The 15960-nt window shown below is 46.2% G+C and overlaps 2 protein-coding genes across 3 annotated transcripts in view; one reads left to right on the plus strand and one right to left on the minus strand.

The window, feature by feature from the left end:
• FAM234B (family with sequence similarity 234 member B) overlaps positions 1 to 9068 on the plus strand; it is a 32236-nt gene extending 23168 nt beyond the window's left edge. For both annotated transcript variants that reach the window (XM_028746389.2, XM_028746390.2), the window contains exons 8-13: positions 148 to 291; positions 1952 to 2036; positions 3388 to 3543; positions 5348 to 5450; positions 6674 to 6897; positions 7392 to 9068. In XM_028746389.2, the coding sequence (XP_028602222.2) occupies positions 148 to 291; positions 1952 to 2036; positions 3388 to 3543; positions 5348 to 5450; positions 6674 to 6897; positions 7392 to 7397 (718 nt within the window). In that variant the 3' untranslated portion in view covers positions 7398 to 9068. The remainder of the gene's footprint in view (positions 1 to 147; positions 292 to 1951; positions 2037 to 3387; positions 3544 to 5347; positions 5451 to 6673; positions 6898 to 7391) is intronic.
• A 1362-nt stretch (positions 9069 to 10430) lies between these two features.
• GSG1 (germ cell associated 1) overlaps positions 10431 to 15960 on the minus strand; it is a 111920-nt gene continuing 106390 nt past the window's right edge. Inside the window, exons 7-9 of the mRNA XM_028746658.2 lie at positions 14788 to 14940; positions 13731 to 13842; positions 10431 to 11887 (exon numbers count right to left, since the gene is read on the minus strand). Coding sequence (XP_028602491.2) covers positions 11551 to 11887; positions 13731 to 13842; positions 14788 to 14940 — 602 coding nt within the window. The 3' untranslated portion in view covers positions 10431 to 11550. The remainder of the gene's footprint in view (positions 11888 to 13730; positions 13843 to 14787; positions 14941 to 15960) is intronic.

Genomic DNA, 15960 nt, shown 5'->3' on the forward strand with positions numbered 1-15960 from the left:
TACAAAGGTGTGCTTTGTAAGCTGCCTTGAGTTCATTTGGTGAAAATAGGCAGGGTGGAAGTTTACAAAACAAAATGACTAAATAAATGATAGAATGCAGTAATATGGATGCCCAATCACTTCACATTTGCTCTCTGCCTCCCCCAGTGGAGGTGTTGAGTTTTTGCAGGCAGTAAAGTCTCCAGATGGTAACTGCAGTGACCTCCTTGTGACTACGGAGCATGGTTTGACCTTGCTGCGGGGACAAGACTTGGAGCCACGCTGGGATCTGAAGCAGCAGCACATTGACAGGTTACTGAGATTTGCTTTTGTTTTTGCTTGGAAGGGCTCTATCCGCAGCTTCTGCATTCTCGTATATACTCCTCCCATTCTCCAAAAGTCTGATGGAGGAGGACATCCTATATGCCATCCTCTCTCTCTCTCTCTCCAGATTGGTGATCCACAGCTGTGGAACACCCTTCCCCTGGCTATTTGCAAATGTCCACAACAGAGCATCTCAGAGCAGCTTAAAACACGTTAAGTTGGACAAGTGTTTGAGCCCAATGTTTTTATGTTTGCACTTATGGTTGCAACCTGCTTTGAACGGACACTCTGAATTCCATATAAGTAATAAAAAGTAAAGAATGACACGGACACTGTGAAGACAAGGAACATGGGCTGGATCTTTGGTCCATTCTGGCCCTCTGCTTACTTAAACTACCTAGCCAATCTTCTTGAGAGCAGCACCAAGATTATGGGAGTTCCTCCTTTGGGAAGCCCAGTTGACTCCAGTGAGAGGTAGGTGGGGAATTGCCCCAAATCGGGATCGTTACATGAGTGGTGCAAAACTCCTCTGCCTGATTCAGGCTATTCTCCCACTGCAATCCTATTGGACACAGCCCACAATGTTCTGGAGGTCCTTCCTCAGAAGTCTGTTTGGGTGTTGCAGGAGAAGGAGGGGGACAAAGCTGCTTTCATCTCACATAATGTTGACTGCAACCCAGTTGGATCATTGTGGGCCATGAAGTCTAGACAGGACAGCAAGAGTCGCAGTGCTAGCAGCATTTGAAGAGGTTTTTGTTTTAGCATTCGCACAGCTGGGGACATTTCAATGCACACAAAAGGTTCTGTTGTGCCTGGTCTGTGGGTGAGTGTTCACATGTTCACTACTTGATGATGTGCTCATGTGAAACTGCTGCCACAGACCAGACGCCACAGGTGAGAGCTCGCATGCCACCTCAAGCACGATTCTTTTCAACGGAGGCTGCTCTCATGTTTATGAATCAGCCAAATAAGCAGCAGTTTGCTGCAGCCAGTGTAGTGCAGATATGAAGAGCACCAGACTACAATCCAGGAGTCCCGGGTTCAAATCCCCACTCAACCATGAAACTCATTGGGTGACGTACTGCACAGCCTAACCTACCTCATAGCGTTGTTGCGAGGATAAGATGGTGAGGAATGGTAAAATAAAAATACAATTAATATTACACTCAGTGGTAAGCTTCTGCGGAGCTCACATGACTAGGAAAAATTTATATTGGTTTTCACAGGCCTATTGGCACATTTTTAAAGGTCTGGAAGATGTCAGGATAGTTAATGAAATGTGTGCATGCAAAGAATGAGGGTAATAAAACTGCACGCTTTCAGGGTGATGAACCAATTACATCAGCTCAGAGTTTTCTCTCATTGTGTATGGTTGGTGAGTAATTGGTTTTGGAGACCTGCGCTCCATTGTCTGCCTTTTTCCTTCTCTTCTTCCTCTGCTGCATCAACAAATGGTCTTTTGCCCATGCCAGAATAGCACACTTGATGGATGAGCAACCTGATCTCTTTTGGCAAAGCCTGGGTGTGCAGGAATGCAGATGAGTTCCTGTGAAAGGAAGTGTTGCCTCTGAGGGTGTGGATGGGCTCATTTTGGATGCTTTATTTGGCGCTCTCTCATTTTGACGGTTGCTCTCTCCATTTTTTGCAGCCAGCCTTCCCCAGGCTACTTCAGTGATGATCAAACCTTGGACTTCCTGCTTCAGGCTCAGATGGCAAACAACATCACAAAACAGGTACGTTCACTAGCACTCTAGAGAACAGCACAGTTCTGTGCATCTTTACATAGAAGAAATCCTAACTCTGTCTAGTGGGGCTTAACACCTGGTACATTCATATAGGATAGCAACCTAAGGACAACACGTCTCAGTTTTGCTGTTAGTAACAGTATCAGGAGGTAATAGCTGCAAGTAATTTACAAGTAATGGGCAGGGGGAATTCACTGTTATGGAAGGTGAGGGCCAAACTAGACTATGCATCTAGTTTGCATCCAAAGTGGATAGAGTGTTTTTCTCCATCCTGATACTAGAACATGGGATCATCCAATGCAGCTGAATAGTGGGAGACTGACGTACTTCATGCCACACACAGGTAAGCAAGCACTTTGGAATCCACAGCTTTCCCTGTTCCTTCAAAGCTTGTATATATTTTATGAAGTGTTTGTATGTCTCCGCTTTACCTGTTCCTCTGTTCCTTGCAGCTATGAGACCAGGAGAATGCCTTTGAGAAATATTTTATTAATGAATTAAACTGAGCTTGTGGTGTCTGTCTAACTGCTGCCCTCAAAGCCACACTGCTTCATCGGAAGGCAGCCCTGTTTAGGGAAGCTTTTAATGTTTAATAGACTATTGTATTTTAATATTCTGTTGGAAGCCGCCCAGAGTGGCTGGGGAAACCCAGCCAGATGGGCGGGGTATAAATAATAAATTATTATTATTATTATTATTATTATTATTATTATTATTATTATTATTATTATTATTATTGATTTAATGGGTACGTTTTTCTAAGTGCAAATAGCAGCCCCTGAAGGTCAGGGATTGAAAATCACTCCACTTGAAGCTGCTTGCTTGTGCTCGAAGGAAATTCTCCACTAGTACCAACGGGGGTTCTTCTTCCAATGCAAATAGCAACCTCAGAGAAGGGATTTTCACCTGAACCACAGTAGATGTCACATATGATCCCAATAATCATCAGCTCCTGCCCCCACAAGTCCACACCACTGGTTGCTATTTGCATTAAACAAAAACAAATCTATGCACATTCAACACAAATACACATTTAAAATTACATCCATTCTGAGCCTGAGTTCATAGATTGAAGTGGACCATTTTGGATTGCAGGTTAGAGGGACCACCTTTTTTGAATGCAGAAAGGTTATATATTAAAATCCCTGCCGGATGCTCCTCATAAGCACAATGTGAGAGGGGTGGAAAGCTCTGCGATTTGGGCCTCCAGCAACAGCTAATCTGCTAATAGTGCCTCTGAATATGGAGGCTCAATTTTTAATCCTTGTGATTCCATATCTTATTTTCTCCTTTCCCTGTCTCTTTCTATCTGTTGGACTCTTGGGTTCTTCCTTTTCAGCTGCTAGTGGTGGATGGTAAATCAGGAGAAAAGATCTGGAGCTCTGAGCTACCATGTCACATGAAGAAAACAGACGCCCTCTCGGTGATGACTTTGGACAAAAAATCTGTCTTTCTCTTCTGGGCTAATGAGAAGCAGTCTCTCTTAAAAAGCTTGGTAAGTGAGAGTCCAGCTCCCCAGGTTAGAGGAGGCATTGTGTAGGGGTTTCATTTCTGACAAGTAAAGGGGGGATGTTCCATTGGCCCTGGAAGCCAGGTATGTTTGTGGACAGGCTATGGTTACACAGCCAATGAGGAAAGGCATTTTGCAGGTGCTCATTGGCATTTTCCTTTTCCTTTTTAACTTCACATATTTCCAGGACTCAGCCCTGGTCTTAAAATAGGTTTTTGGGTGGCGCTTGACACAGGTTCAGCCTTGTGCAGTACGTGTGTGTGTTTTGATCCTCTTCAATTATCCTGGTGCTCAGATCTGTCATCGGGGAGAGGGCTGCTATTGAACTTACATGCCTGGTTGATTTTTCAAATTCCTGCTACCTCTGTAAGATCCACAAAATTAGAACACTGTCGAACAGGACCTGTTTGTCAGGTCCCACACAGTCTTACTGGGGAAAGCTTTGGTACAGTGTGCTTATGCAAGAGAAGCACACATCACGAAGCAAATGAAACAGTGCTTCTGGGAGTGTTTACAAAGGCTTAGGTGAGACCTCCTTGTTGCCATTAGCCAGAAAAAGCTACATTGTGCCTAGAATCTGCTACCTCCCTAGCTGCACAAACGCTTGGTCCATGCTTTCTGCAAAATCTGCATTTGTGCTTGCTATTCATCCAGCAGCATCCATGTGGCTCTCTGATTGGATTTCTGCATTGTAGCCAAGCCACCTGGTGTCATGTAAAAGCATTGCTTCTTTGGGTGTAAAGGTCATAGAGAGACTCGGCTCTCCTTTAAGATGGCTCTGCACTGCATTTTGAGAGTATGCAAGAGTCTATGCATAGCAGAAAGATGAGATCTTAGCCTGTGGAGAGAATCACTTAACAGTGGTGCCTTCACTTACATTCTCTGATCTCCGTGATGTCTCTTCTTAACACTGGCTGAGTTTTACCTCCCAGTGGTAGCACCAGATAGCTGCAATGAGCATGCAAGACAAGACTAAACAAGAGATGTGTGAGATAACTCTATGACAGGTACGTCCAACAGGTAGAGCGTGATCTACTGGTAGATCACTGGATGTCTGTGGTAGATCACTGGTAGATCACTGTCTCCCCCCAAAGAAGCTCCACAAGTTTGGTTCCCCTTTTTTTGCCCTCATCTCTAAAAGCTCAACAACTTGGACCTGAACCCCCAAAAAGGGGGTAGATCACTGCCAGTCTTTAATTCTGTGAGTTGATCGCAGTCTCTTGAGAGTCAGCTGCCCCTGCTCTATGAGGTAAAGCAGAAACCTTTTTGGCACCAGTTTTCATTTAGTTCCCACTTGAAAATCCACTGAGTTCTACCTGGGTGAGATCAATATTGCCATCCATGTTAACTTCCATGAACCAGTGCTAACCAGCAGGTAAACTGGCACTCCTGAAAGCATAGGTAGGTATAAGCCTACACCAGACATGGTCTCAGACAAATTACTGCCTCCCAGCTTCAGCTCTCTAACTTTTAAGAGCGTATCTAAATCACAAACAGCTAATTCTTATGGTTTCCCCCAAAGAAACCTGGAAATTGTAGCAAATGAAAACAGTAACCTTATACTTCTCACAGGCATTGTAAGGCTAAGAGAGAAGATGAACATGGTTTGATGCAACTTCCTAAGTGGTAGTGAACATGCCGTGGGCTGGTTTTAACTGAAAGTTAAGAGGAGTATGATTGCAATGATGACAAATGCAGTGGTTGAGAGGCCCCCACGATAGAAAGCAAACAAACCCCAGAAATTTGCAGAGGAAATGGATGATTCATGACTTTGTCGTTGTTGTTGTAGGAGCCCAGCCCAAGAGTTCACCATCTTTATCTCCTTCATCCCAGTTTCCCTACAGTCCTCTTGGACCTGAGCAACACAACAGGCACAGTGACTGCTTCGTCCAGTAAGTATGCACAGGTGTAGGGAAAAATAAACACACACACACAGAGGTCCAAGTAGATCAGGCATCCCCAACCTGTGGCCCTCCAGATGTTTTGGCCTACAACTCCCATGATCCCTGGCTAACAGGACCAGGGGTCAGGGATGATGGGAATTGTAGTCCTAAATATCTGGAGGGCCAAAGGTTGGGGATGCCTGAAGTAGATGCTTAATACCTTCCCAATTTATGGTGGGTAATGGTGGTTCTGCTCTCTTCCTTTCTAGCTTGCTCATGGGGCTTGTTAAAAATTGTTCTGTGTATGCCTGCAACTTGGCTGATAGCCTAATAATAATAGTAGTAATAATAATAATTTATTTCTACCCCACCCATCTGGGTGGCTCCAGCCACTCTGAGAAAAGTAGGTTGTGTAATTTCCCCCTGTCTTCTAAAGCAGGGTGAGGAACCTCAGGCAGTGGCGTAGCGTGGGGGGTGCAGGGGGGGGCCGGCCGCACCGGGCGCAACATCTGGGGTTAGGGCAAATCCACAGGTTAGGGGGCGCAAATCCACGGGTTAGGGGGCGCAAATTACTTGCCTTGCCCCGGGTGCTGACAACCCATGCTACGCCACTGACCTCAGGCACTAGTGCTGAATGCAGCCCTCCAGACCTCTCGGACTGACCCTTGCAACTCTCCCTAGAGCCACGCCCCTTTCCCAAGCCACACCTTCTCTCTCTTGGCCACACACCCCACCAGCCTTGTGCCACACTCTCAGGGAGTGCTTTTGCCTGGATGGAATATGTCCTCTTGCTTGCCTAGGTGGAGGATGGTGGGGCGTGTGTGTGTAAACCTCTGGTTTTTGTGTGGCAGAAAACAGCCTGTTGTATAAAGATAAAAGTCCTATCCATTGCTCCCCTTTTGCCCCTGGTCCACCTGCCACTGACATGCGGCTGGTTTTCTAATTTTTATATTGCACTTGTAACTTGCCACTTGTAACCGTGTTCGCTAGAGCCAGAAATGCTGGTTGCGGCTGCAACCTTCATATCAGGTTCTGCAGAGACATTTGTATTCATTGCAGAGCTCCACACCGCAGAGCACTGTGATTGGATTTTTTTTCTATAAGTAGAAGCCAAGCCCCTGCACAGTTAGAAATAGCCAGTGGAAGTTAGCCTGGTCATCTGATGTGAATGCAGTTAATTGCTTAATTTGTGAGCACACCCCAGTGTTTCCTTTTCCCTTTGCATCTGCCAGTTGGAATCAATGATCTTCAAAAAGACGCATTTTATATCACCGTGACCACAAGCCCCACCTCTGAGCACCAGCCAGGGTTTCTGTCGGTCAGTAAACTCCGCCTGAGGTGGGCCCTGATGACGCAGAGCCGAGAGGTACCCTTGAAGGAGAGTGACCCCAAAATCAACCGCGGGGAATTGAGACGGTTTCTCTCCAGGATCAAATTTACTGATTTTGCTCACAAGGTGAGATGATTTGAAGAGGTCTTTGGTAAAGATGTGCACGTGAGAGGGGGGAGAATCGAAAGGGCTGCCCTTTTGCAAAGAAAGTGAATAGCAATGTCTGAGGGGCCTGCTGCTTCTTTCCGAAATGAAATGATTCCCACAATTGATTCTTTTCCCCCCTGGTTGCACAAATCACAGCTAGATTCAAGGCAACATATGAGGCTAATGCTAGTGACTGATGCCAAACCCTGATGTAGGGAGATGCTGGGCACACTTTTCCCTTGCATGGGGCCCCCCATGCAGATTCTGAGTCAGTAAGCCATTGTGGGCTCCCTCCAGCCTGACTCAGCTTTTTGCAAAGTGAGAGGAGGTCCTGTCCTCATTCCCTCCCCCTGACACACTGTTGCTGTTCTCATTGATTCGACTGTGCCTCACTTAAAGCCTAAGGCCCTGCAGAAACCTGCAGGCAGCCTCGCTGTGCCTGACTGACACCCGTTTTCTCTCTCTCTCCCCAGTTCTAGCCATTTGCTTCCTCGGGCTTTCTGAGCAACGTGACAAAACCGTGGGCCTCGATATCAGCAGGCCATGGTGGTTAGCCAGACTTCGTGATGCATTCAGTGCGTTAAGGAAGGAGCCTGAAAGACTAGCTGCTACTCACCCTTGTGAATGGCCACCTAGTGCTGGGAGGCTGGACTGGCGGTGACCCTCTGGCATCCTGACTTGATGGAATGCTGCTTGACCTGTTCGTTGCTGCTCCCTGCCTACATCTTTCCTTCCGGGTAGATTGAACATACAAATTTATGCAGAGACACTAGAGTGTGTGTTTGTGTATATATATGTGTGTGTGTCTATATATTTATATATTGTATTTTTAATTTATGAAGTGTTTCAGGAAGCTCCTACTTTATCTTAAATGCATAGCAATGTTCTCTGCATAGTGTGGCCTTGGCTCATAACTTTCATCCTTTGGGTTCTTTTGGTTCTTCCTTCTCTTTTGTTTTAGGACTGGGCAGAGATGACCCATGGCTCTCAAAGATGGAGTTCAGCTCCCATCAGCTCCAGCCAGAGTGGTCAGGGATGTTGGGAGCTGTAGTCCAACAAGATCTGGAGGATGTTGGGTTATGGTCATTGCTGTGTCCCGTTCAGATCTTCCTCTCTCCACCCCACATCTCCCGAACCTGAGAGGCATTGTACCCTTTAGTGCTGAACGATTGCATACACTCCTACCTTCAGTCAGAGCCAGGCTGGGTTTGGTGCTGTTTAACTAAAAGTCTGTGTCCCTTTTTCTGAACCGTGCTAGGATCACCTGTTCGAGGGTCTACCATAGTTTCGTATAACCAAAGGATAACAAAGCTTCCATTGCAGTGCTCGTGTAGATTGTCTGTAGTGGCAAACAAGCAATGCCCGAAACATTCCATGGGCTTGCAATGTCCCGTACTTACTGCAACCCTACTAAGTGTTGTCTCTTTTCAAGAAGGGTTCCAACATCTGCACAAAGATGTAGGATTAGCATTGAGCTCTGCCTCTGGCAAAAACAGGCCAGCAGGTGTTGTGACCAAGTCACTAGGAATACCCAGTTATGATGTTTATGTTTAGAAGCTATTGTTGGCTGGAGTATACATAGAGCATCCTATGGGAGCATCTCTTACCTAGCAGAGGGATGTATGTTATATACATTCTCCACCCTATGGAACAGGAGTTTGTTTAGATAGGCTTATCTTTACTTTGTCAACTGGATTGTGTCCAAAACTCAATTTTCTCCTGAATGTGTTCAGTCTGCCCAGTGTTCTGATTGCAGGAGAACCTCAGGCTGTGTTGTTATAGGCAGCTCTGTGACTCATCGTTGTATGTGGGAAAACCAACTATTTTCCTGGAGCAATGCACAAAAGCTTTGAAACAGCTTCTTCATTAACACTCCCTTCCCTGTGTTAAAGTTGTCTAAGATATTCCTCTTTTCTAGCTGGGAATAAAAGCCTGTTCAGCTGTTCAGATTTCCTCTCTTTTTACCTGTTGGCAAAAATGATTTGTTTTACATGGCAAAAGACTCCTTCACTCTTTCAGCCATGTCCCATAATTCAGTTACTTTCTTTAGCCATGAAATTAATTAGACCAGGAGCAGTCTGCAATCTGATGTACTCGACTGTTGCTCTGCTGGCTGCTTTTTCACTGGGAGATGCAGCTTCAAATATGCTGGATCAGGACTAGCACTCTGGTAACAGTGAGGGAGAAGCCACTCTTGCTGGCTCTACACAAATTGCAACCTGTACATAGCCATATTGCATCTCTTGTAAATGTCTCTTCTTCATTAGCTTTCCTCATGATACCAATCCCTGAGGCAGGGCCTCATTCCGCCTTTCCCCTTTTAATCCCTGAGCTTTTGAAGAGTTTGTATAAGTAGAATAGGAGTCTGAGTCTATACTTTTCTAAATACTAGCACAACGCATAGCACTTGTCTTCCCCCCCTAGGCGTGGCCCTTGCTTAGAAATAAAGGTATTCGCTCAAGGCATACAAATTGGTTCTAGAGTTTCTTCAGTAGGTAGAACTCCCATGCTCCTCAGCCCTAGCTGGCATATTTGCAACATCACTACTTGAAATGGTACGTGCCCTCCATTGCGTCCTTTAATGCATCCACTTGGTTTGTATTGCTTGGTGACACTGGGTCCTCCATAATGTGAATTTTCCCCCCTCCACGTCTTGTGTGCACTTTAAATAATGATCTTGTCTGTATATTATTTGAACTGTGAACCATGATGGGATAAATAAAGATCATGTACAGCACATTTCTGGTGTGTGACTTGCTTTTCCTAGCTTCTTTGAGCGAATTGAAGAGGACTCTGGGAACAGAGTGAATTTGATAGCTTCTTGCAAGAGTCCTGCTATGAACAGATGTACAGAATTTTCCTGGTGAATCCACCATGGTGAGCATGCGCACTGCACTGTGACACCTACACAGACTTCTGCCCAGACTTTGAGCAGAATGGTGCATGCTGCGGATTGGCTAGTCTTTGTGACCCCTTCAGGGACTGGCCCTGCTTCTCATGGTACCCTTTCACACAAGTAAGGCATCAAGGGGGTGATAGAGAGGCGACCATCTTTGGAGGGAGATTGGGTGACTAAACATGAATGGAGGCGCACAGGTGTGGGAACATCTTCCCATTCTTCTCCCTCTGGAATGTCGTCTTTTTGCTCTTTTTAAGTTTTGCCTTTTTAACCTGCTTTTTATTTTGTTATCTGACACTGGTGTTTTACATCTATGCCACTTTATTCATTGCATTTAGAAGTTGTGTCCATAGTTTTTTCAAGCTGTTTTACATGGCCTTGGAATTTTCTGGTGAAGGGTGGTTAAGAAATATTTAAAATAAATACATTTGGAAACTCTCTTGATTTTAAAAATGGGGTTTATCCAGATGTTTTGGGTTGAAACCAACCAAAAGGATTATTAAACATTCTTTGTATCCCCCCCACTCCCTCCTACCTGGATGCAAATCTTACAAAAGTTATGATGGTTAGAAACTGTAAACAAGCAAAGAATCATTCATTGTGGAGGACATGCTCATTCGGAAGTTCCAGGGTTTTTATTAAACAGGAATTTGATTTATTATGATCCAAATGCTGGCCAGTGTTGCCATGTTTCAACAGATCAAATTAGTCAGAGTGGACCTTGCTGAATCTAAGGCAGGGATGCCAATGCCTTCTTCATCCACCTGCATTTGGCATCAAGGTTTACCACCCTGCAATATTTCCCTCCAGAAAAGTGATTTACAATCCCAAATAAGCAAGGAAATTCGATTGTGCTGTTTAATTAGCATACCAAGTCCAGGGCACATTGCAGTTTCCTTTGCATCAGGGTTAGATGCCGTCACTCTCTTCTGTCATTCAACATCTCCAGGTAACACTTCCTGCTGTGCAGCAGTGTTGAGCTTCAGTGCCCTGCCCCTCCTCAGGACCAAGCTGGATCTGATGGTACTCCTGTTGTTAGCTCTTGCGTGCCTGCTGTGGTCTATTTTTAAAATGGCGAGGATACTTGGCGGGGGGGACAAGGGTGGTCCGGATGGTAATCGTAACATGGTGGGGTGGCTTTTGCTGCTGCCACCGTCACACTCTAAATTCACATGCCTGCTATTTGCAGTGGGAAGAAGGCTTCCATTGGGACCAACAAGAGCTTTCCTGCCTGTTGCAAATAGCAAGCATTAAGCCCCCCTGAATTGGAGTGAGACTGTGACTAGAGCAAAGGCTTCAAGCACCCTTCCCCTACATCGTGGACCCCATTTGATTTCCCCTCCATGGCTATTCATGTATTTTAAAACCCAGTCCCAATGTAAAGGCCTGAATAACATCCCATTTCATACCTGGCTCATAGTGGCAGAGCACAGACAGACGGGCCCAGTCTCAGTCCCTGGCACCCCCAGGTACCTTCAGGAAATACCCTTATTTGAAACCCTGGAGAGCTGCTGCCAGCCAGTGTGTGCAGACAGCGCTGAGCAAGATGGGAAGAGGCAGGTTCCTATGGTCAGATGCATCCATGTCAGTGGCTGCCTAACTCCCACCCACATTGAATTCCCCAGCAGAGCAAATGAAAAGAAGCGAGAACCTCAAGGGGAGGAGGCTAAAGCTTGGTTTAGAGCTCTCTCTCTTTTTTGACTGTCCCACCGAGCCCTCTCTCTCTTCCCATCCTAACAGGGATCCTCCCCACCAGATTTCCCCAGGACCTCATTCATCTCTAGGTCGGGCTCCCTCTGCAGCACCTTCTGCTGCAGCTCCGAGTAGAAGTCGACTCCTTCGGAGACGGAGTGGAGCAGCTTTTCTCGGTGCGGGTAGAAGCCGCCCAGTGGCTCTCGCTGTTGGTACTGAGGCGGGAAGAAGCACTGGTGGTGCTGGGACTGGTCTACCATGAGGCTCCCGTCGCAGGCTTTCTGGTGGTTGCGCTTGAACTCCAGCACGGTTTTGGTGTATGTGTTCAGGGTGGTGACGGCAGAGGCCATGCAGCAAGTAAAGGAGGCCCAGGCCATACTGAAAAAGAGAAACAGACAGGAGAAACGGGGAGAAGGGTCTTATTTGTGTCCTTTCTTCTGTTAGTTAACAATGGCGGATGGATAAAGTTACAGGATGTGCACTGCTTGGAAGCGAAGCAGTGTGAGCACCCCAACAGGATTGCAGGTGTAAGCCGGCTCACGTGTGACTTCCCCAACAGCATCATGAGCACAAATTACCATGAATGTGCAATAAAAAGGATATGGAGGGGTTTATATTAAGTCCATCTGGCTCTGGTGGTGCTCCATCAGGACCCTGGGCAGACATCATACCCAGCCTCCAACCCAAGATCATTTAGCTCATGACCTACAGCTCTGCAGATGCTATTGCATGACACCTATAATTCTTGGGCGTGCTGACTGTGGCTGCTGGGAGCTGGAATCCAAGAACATGTGAAGGCCACAAATTCCCCATCCCTGGCTTAAGCTGAAGTTGATGGGGATCAAACCATGAGCTGTCTACATGTGCTCTACTGCGGAATTATGGTCCCTCTTCTCAAACTTGATCTGCCCTTCAATACAGCAATCAAAGGACCACTTCGCTTGATGACAGTGCATATATTTTACAGAGTACTGCATACTGTACTTGCCTCACAGCTAGGACCAATTTTAATCCATGTGAATTGCCCCTTAGCTGCGGGATGTGGGTGGCGCTGTGGTCTAAACCACTGAGCCTAGGGCTTGCCGATCAGAAGGTTGGTGGTTCAAATCCCCACAACGGGGTGAACTCCCATTGCTTGGTCCCAGCTCCTGCCAACCTAGCAGTTCCAAAGCACGTCAAAGTACTAGATAAATAGGTACCGCTCCGGCGGGAAGGTAAACGGCGGTTCCGTGCGCTGCTCTGATTCGCCAGAAGCGGCTTAGTCATGCTGGCCACATGACCCAGAAGCTGTACGCCGGCTCCCTCGGTCAGTAAAGCGAGATGAGCGCTGCAAGCCCAGAGTCGTCCACGACTGGACCTAACGGTCAGGGGTTCCTTTACCTTTACCCCTTTGTTACCCATGTTAAAGAAATTAATTCACAGCATTTACAAAAACCCCAGCCCGCCAAATCATTCTGGGGTGATTTAAATACCCTCTGGAGAAACATCTCTTGTTTGCAAGGCCCAGTTCTGGGCTGTCTGCCTTTGTGATGCTACTCTGTTTACTGACATTGTACTGATGACTTGTCCCTTGCCCCGTAGTTTGTTATTAAGGATGAAGATCACAGGGCTTTGCATCAGATTTTGTCTGCAGTTTGGGGCTAATAGCCAGGACTGGCAGTTTGCTCAACACTCAGGACACTTGTGGAGTCAGCTGCACAATTTACATGTGATTTTGACAAACCTGGCAAATGGCTGAGAGTTGGTGAAAATTAGGGGTGTGCAATACTCCACTGGAATAACTCTGTTTCCTTGGCTGCATGCAAAAGTTCTTGTTTATTTTTTGTTGCACTTGTGTTACACTATTGTCCCTCCAGACAGCAACATGTGGTAGCATTGGGGAGGCATCTCAGAAGAAACTAAAGGAGAATAAATTCACCCACCACTAATGCATTATTGGGTCAAGAACATGTTGCAGAAGACACCTGCAATGAAACAGCAGTCTGGAGGGGCCCGTAAAAGTAGCTTTCTATGTTACTGGGTTGTTACTCTTATTTTGATTATGTATTTTGTGGTTTTATATTTTGATTTTATTCTGTGAACTGCCCTGAGACCTGCAAGTATAGGGCAGTAAAATAAATAAATAAATAAATAAATAAATAAATAAATAAATAGTTAAGTGTTTTGATTTGTTTTTAAGAAAAGTGGCAAACATATTTTAGTAAATTAATATTGCACATACTAGAAGGCCCAACCATAGTCCCATGAGTGCGGTCTCCAGTCCTCTGGCCCCAGGTTAACAGTTGCCTGGAAAACTTGGCTGTACATCATGTGAGCCACCATCCCCAGTAGGCCTATAGAGAAAGGAAAGAAGGTCATCCACCCAAAGCCACAATTCAGATGGTACAAGAAACATTTGCTTGATGTTCTTAGGAAATGCTTCTCTGATGGGATTAACATAGTTCTAGCCTCTAATGCCCCTCTGTTCTCAGTCTCTACCCTCTTATTTCCTTTTTCTGTTGCATTTTTCTCCATCCTTTCATTTGTGGGGAAGGTTGTAGCTCAGAAATAGAGCATCTCCTTTACATCTGGGAATGTGCACCATCAGAAACTCTGAAGAGCCGCTTCCTGCCAGTGTAGACCACGGATAGGGAACCGGTGGCCATCCAGATATTTGTTGGACTTCCATCAGCCACCAACCAGTGTGGCTAATGGTAATAATAATAATAATAATAATAATTTATTATTTATACCCCGCCCATCTGGCTGGGTTTCCCCAGCCACTCTGGGCGGCTTCCAACTGAATATTAAAAACAGTACAGCATCAAACATTAAAAACTTCCCTAAAGAGGGCTGCCTTCAGATGACTTCTAAAAGTAAAATAGTTGTTTATTGCTTTGACATCTGCTGGGAGGGCGTTCCAAAGGGCAGGAGCCACTACCGAGAAGGCCCTCTGCCTGGTTCCCTGTAACCTTACTTCTCGCAATGAGGGAACCGCCAGAAGGCCCTCGGCGCTGGATCTCAGTGTCCGGGCTGAACGATGGGGGTGGAGACGCTCCTTCAGATATATGGTCAGGGAAGTTGAGAGTTCTGGCCCAACAACATCTAGAGGGCCACAGGTTCCCTATCCATGGTGCAAGATCATATTGAGCTAGATGGATAAATAATCTGACTTGAAATAAAGCAGCTTCTCACATCTCATTTCCCTTCACACTCCCAGCTGCTTTTGCCCTGCTTCGGTGTGCTCTTAATGAATCCCCCCAGTTCCTCATCCATGCCAAAGTGGGAGAGGCACTCACCTGACAAGACAGAGGAGACAGCAGCAAAGGCATTGAGCTTCAGCCCACAAACTGGGTTCCCTGTGTACAACATCTCCACCAGCAGGAGGATGAAACTAATGAGCAGCAAGCTTATGTAAATCATCTCTGATCCAAGCGACAACCAGAGGATACCTATTGTGTGCAACCAGAAAAGACAAATCAGTCAGGGATACAGGCTGGCAGAGCTGAAGCCAGAAAGGTAAACATGGTGGATAGACTGCATTTATAAGTTGGTAGGTTGCAAGATGTGCAGGTAGGATGGTCACCTAGTGCATCACCAAAAGAGATAATATGCATTGCCCCATAAATAAGACACAGATTTGTATTCAATTTGTGTTTGCTACTCTATTTGTATAGATGCGCATTGAGAAACAGTGACCACAATTTGAAGAGAAATAACATACATCTCACCGTGGAAGGAAGACTGTGACCAAGTGATTTGTGCACCCGCTCAGTCTCCTGCCCTTGTGTTAACTAGTGGTGGACTACTCTTCTTATAATTCTTTACCTTTAAACCAGGTAGCCCTTCAAATAACAGGGTTTCTTCAAATAAAGGACCATCCTTTGGGGTGCCTCAGGGTTCTGTCCTCTCCCCCATGCTTTTTAGCATCTACATGCAGCCGCTGGGGGAGATCATCAGGGGGTTTGGGCTGGGTGTTCATCAGTATGTGGATGATACCCAGCTCTACCTCTCTTTCAAATCAGAACCAGTGAAGGTGGTGAAGGTCCTGTGTGTCTGGAGGCGGTTGGAGGATGGATGGCGTCAAACAGATTGAGGTTGAACCCTGACAAGACAGAAGTACTGTTTTTGGGGGACAGGAGGCACGCAGGTGTGGAGGACTCCCTGGTCCTGAATGGGGTAACTGTTCCCCTGAAGGACCAGGTGCGCAGCCTGGGAGTCATTTTGGACTCACAGCTGTCCATGGAGGTGCAGGTCAATTCTGTGTCCAGGGCAGCTGTTTATCAGCTCCATCTGGTACGCAGGCTGAGACCCTACCTGACTGTCTCGCCAGAGTGGTGCATGCTCTAATTATCTCCTGCTTGGACTACTGCAATGCACTCTATGTGGGGCTAACTTTGAAGGTGACCCGGAAACTTTGAAGGTGACCCGGAAACTAATCCAGAATGTGGCAGCTAGACTGGTGACCGGAA

Source organism: Podarcis muralis, chromosome 10 (assembly GCF_964188315.1).
Source record: "Podarcis muralis chromosome 10, rPodMur119.hap1.1, whole genome shotgun sequence".
In the NCBI taxonomy this organism is placed as follows: Eukaryota; Metazoa; Chordata; class Lepidosauria; order Squamata; family Lacertidae; genus Podarcis; species Podarcis muralis.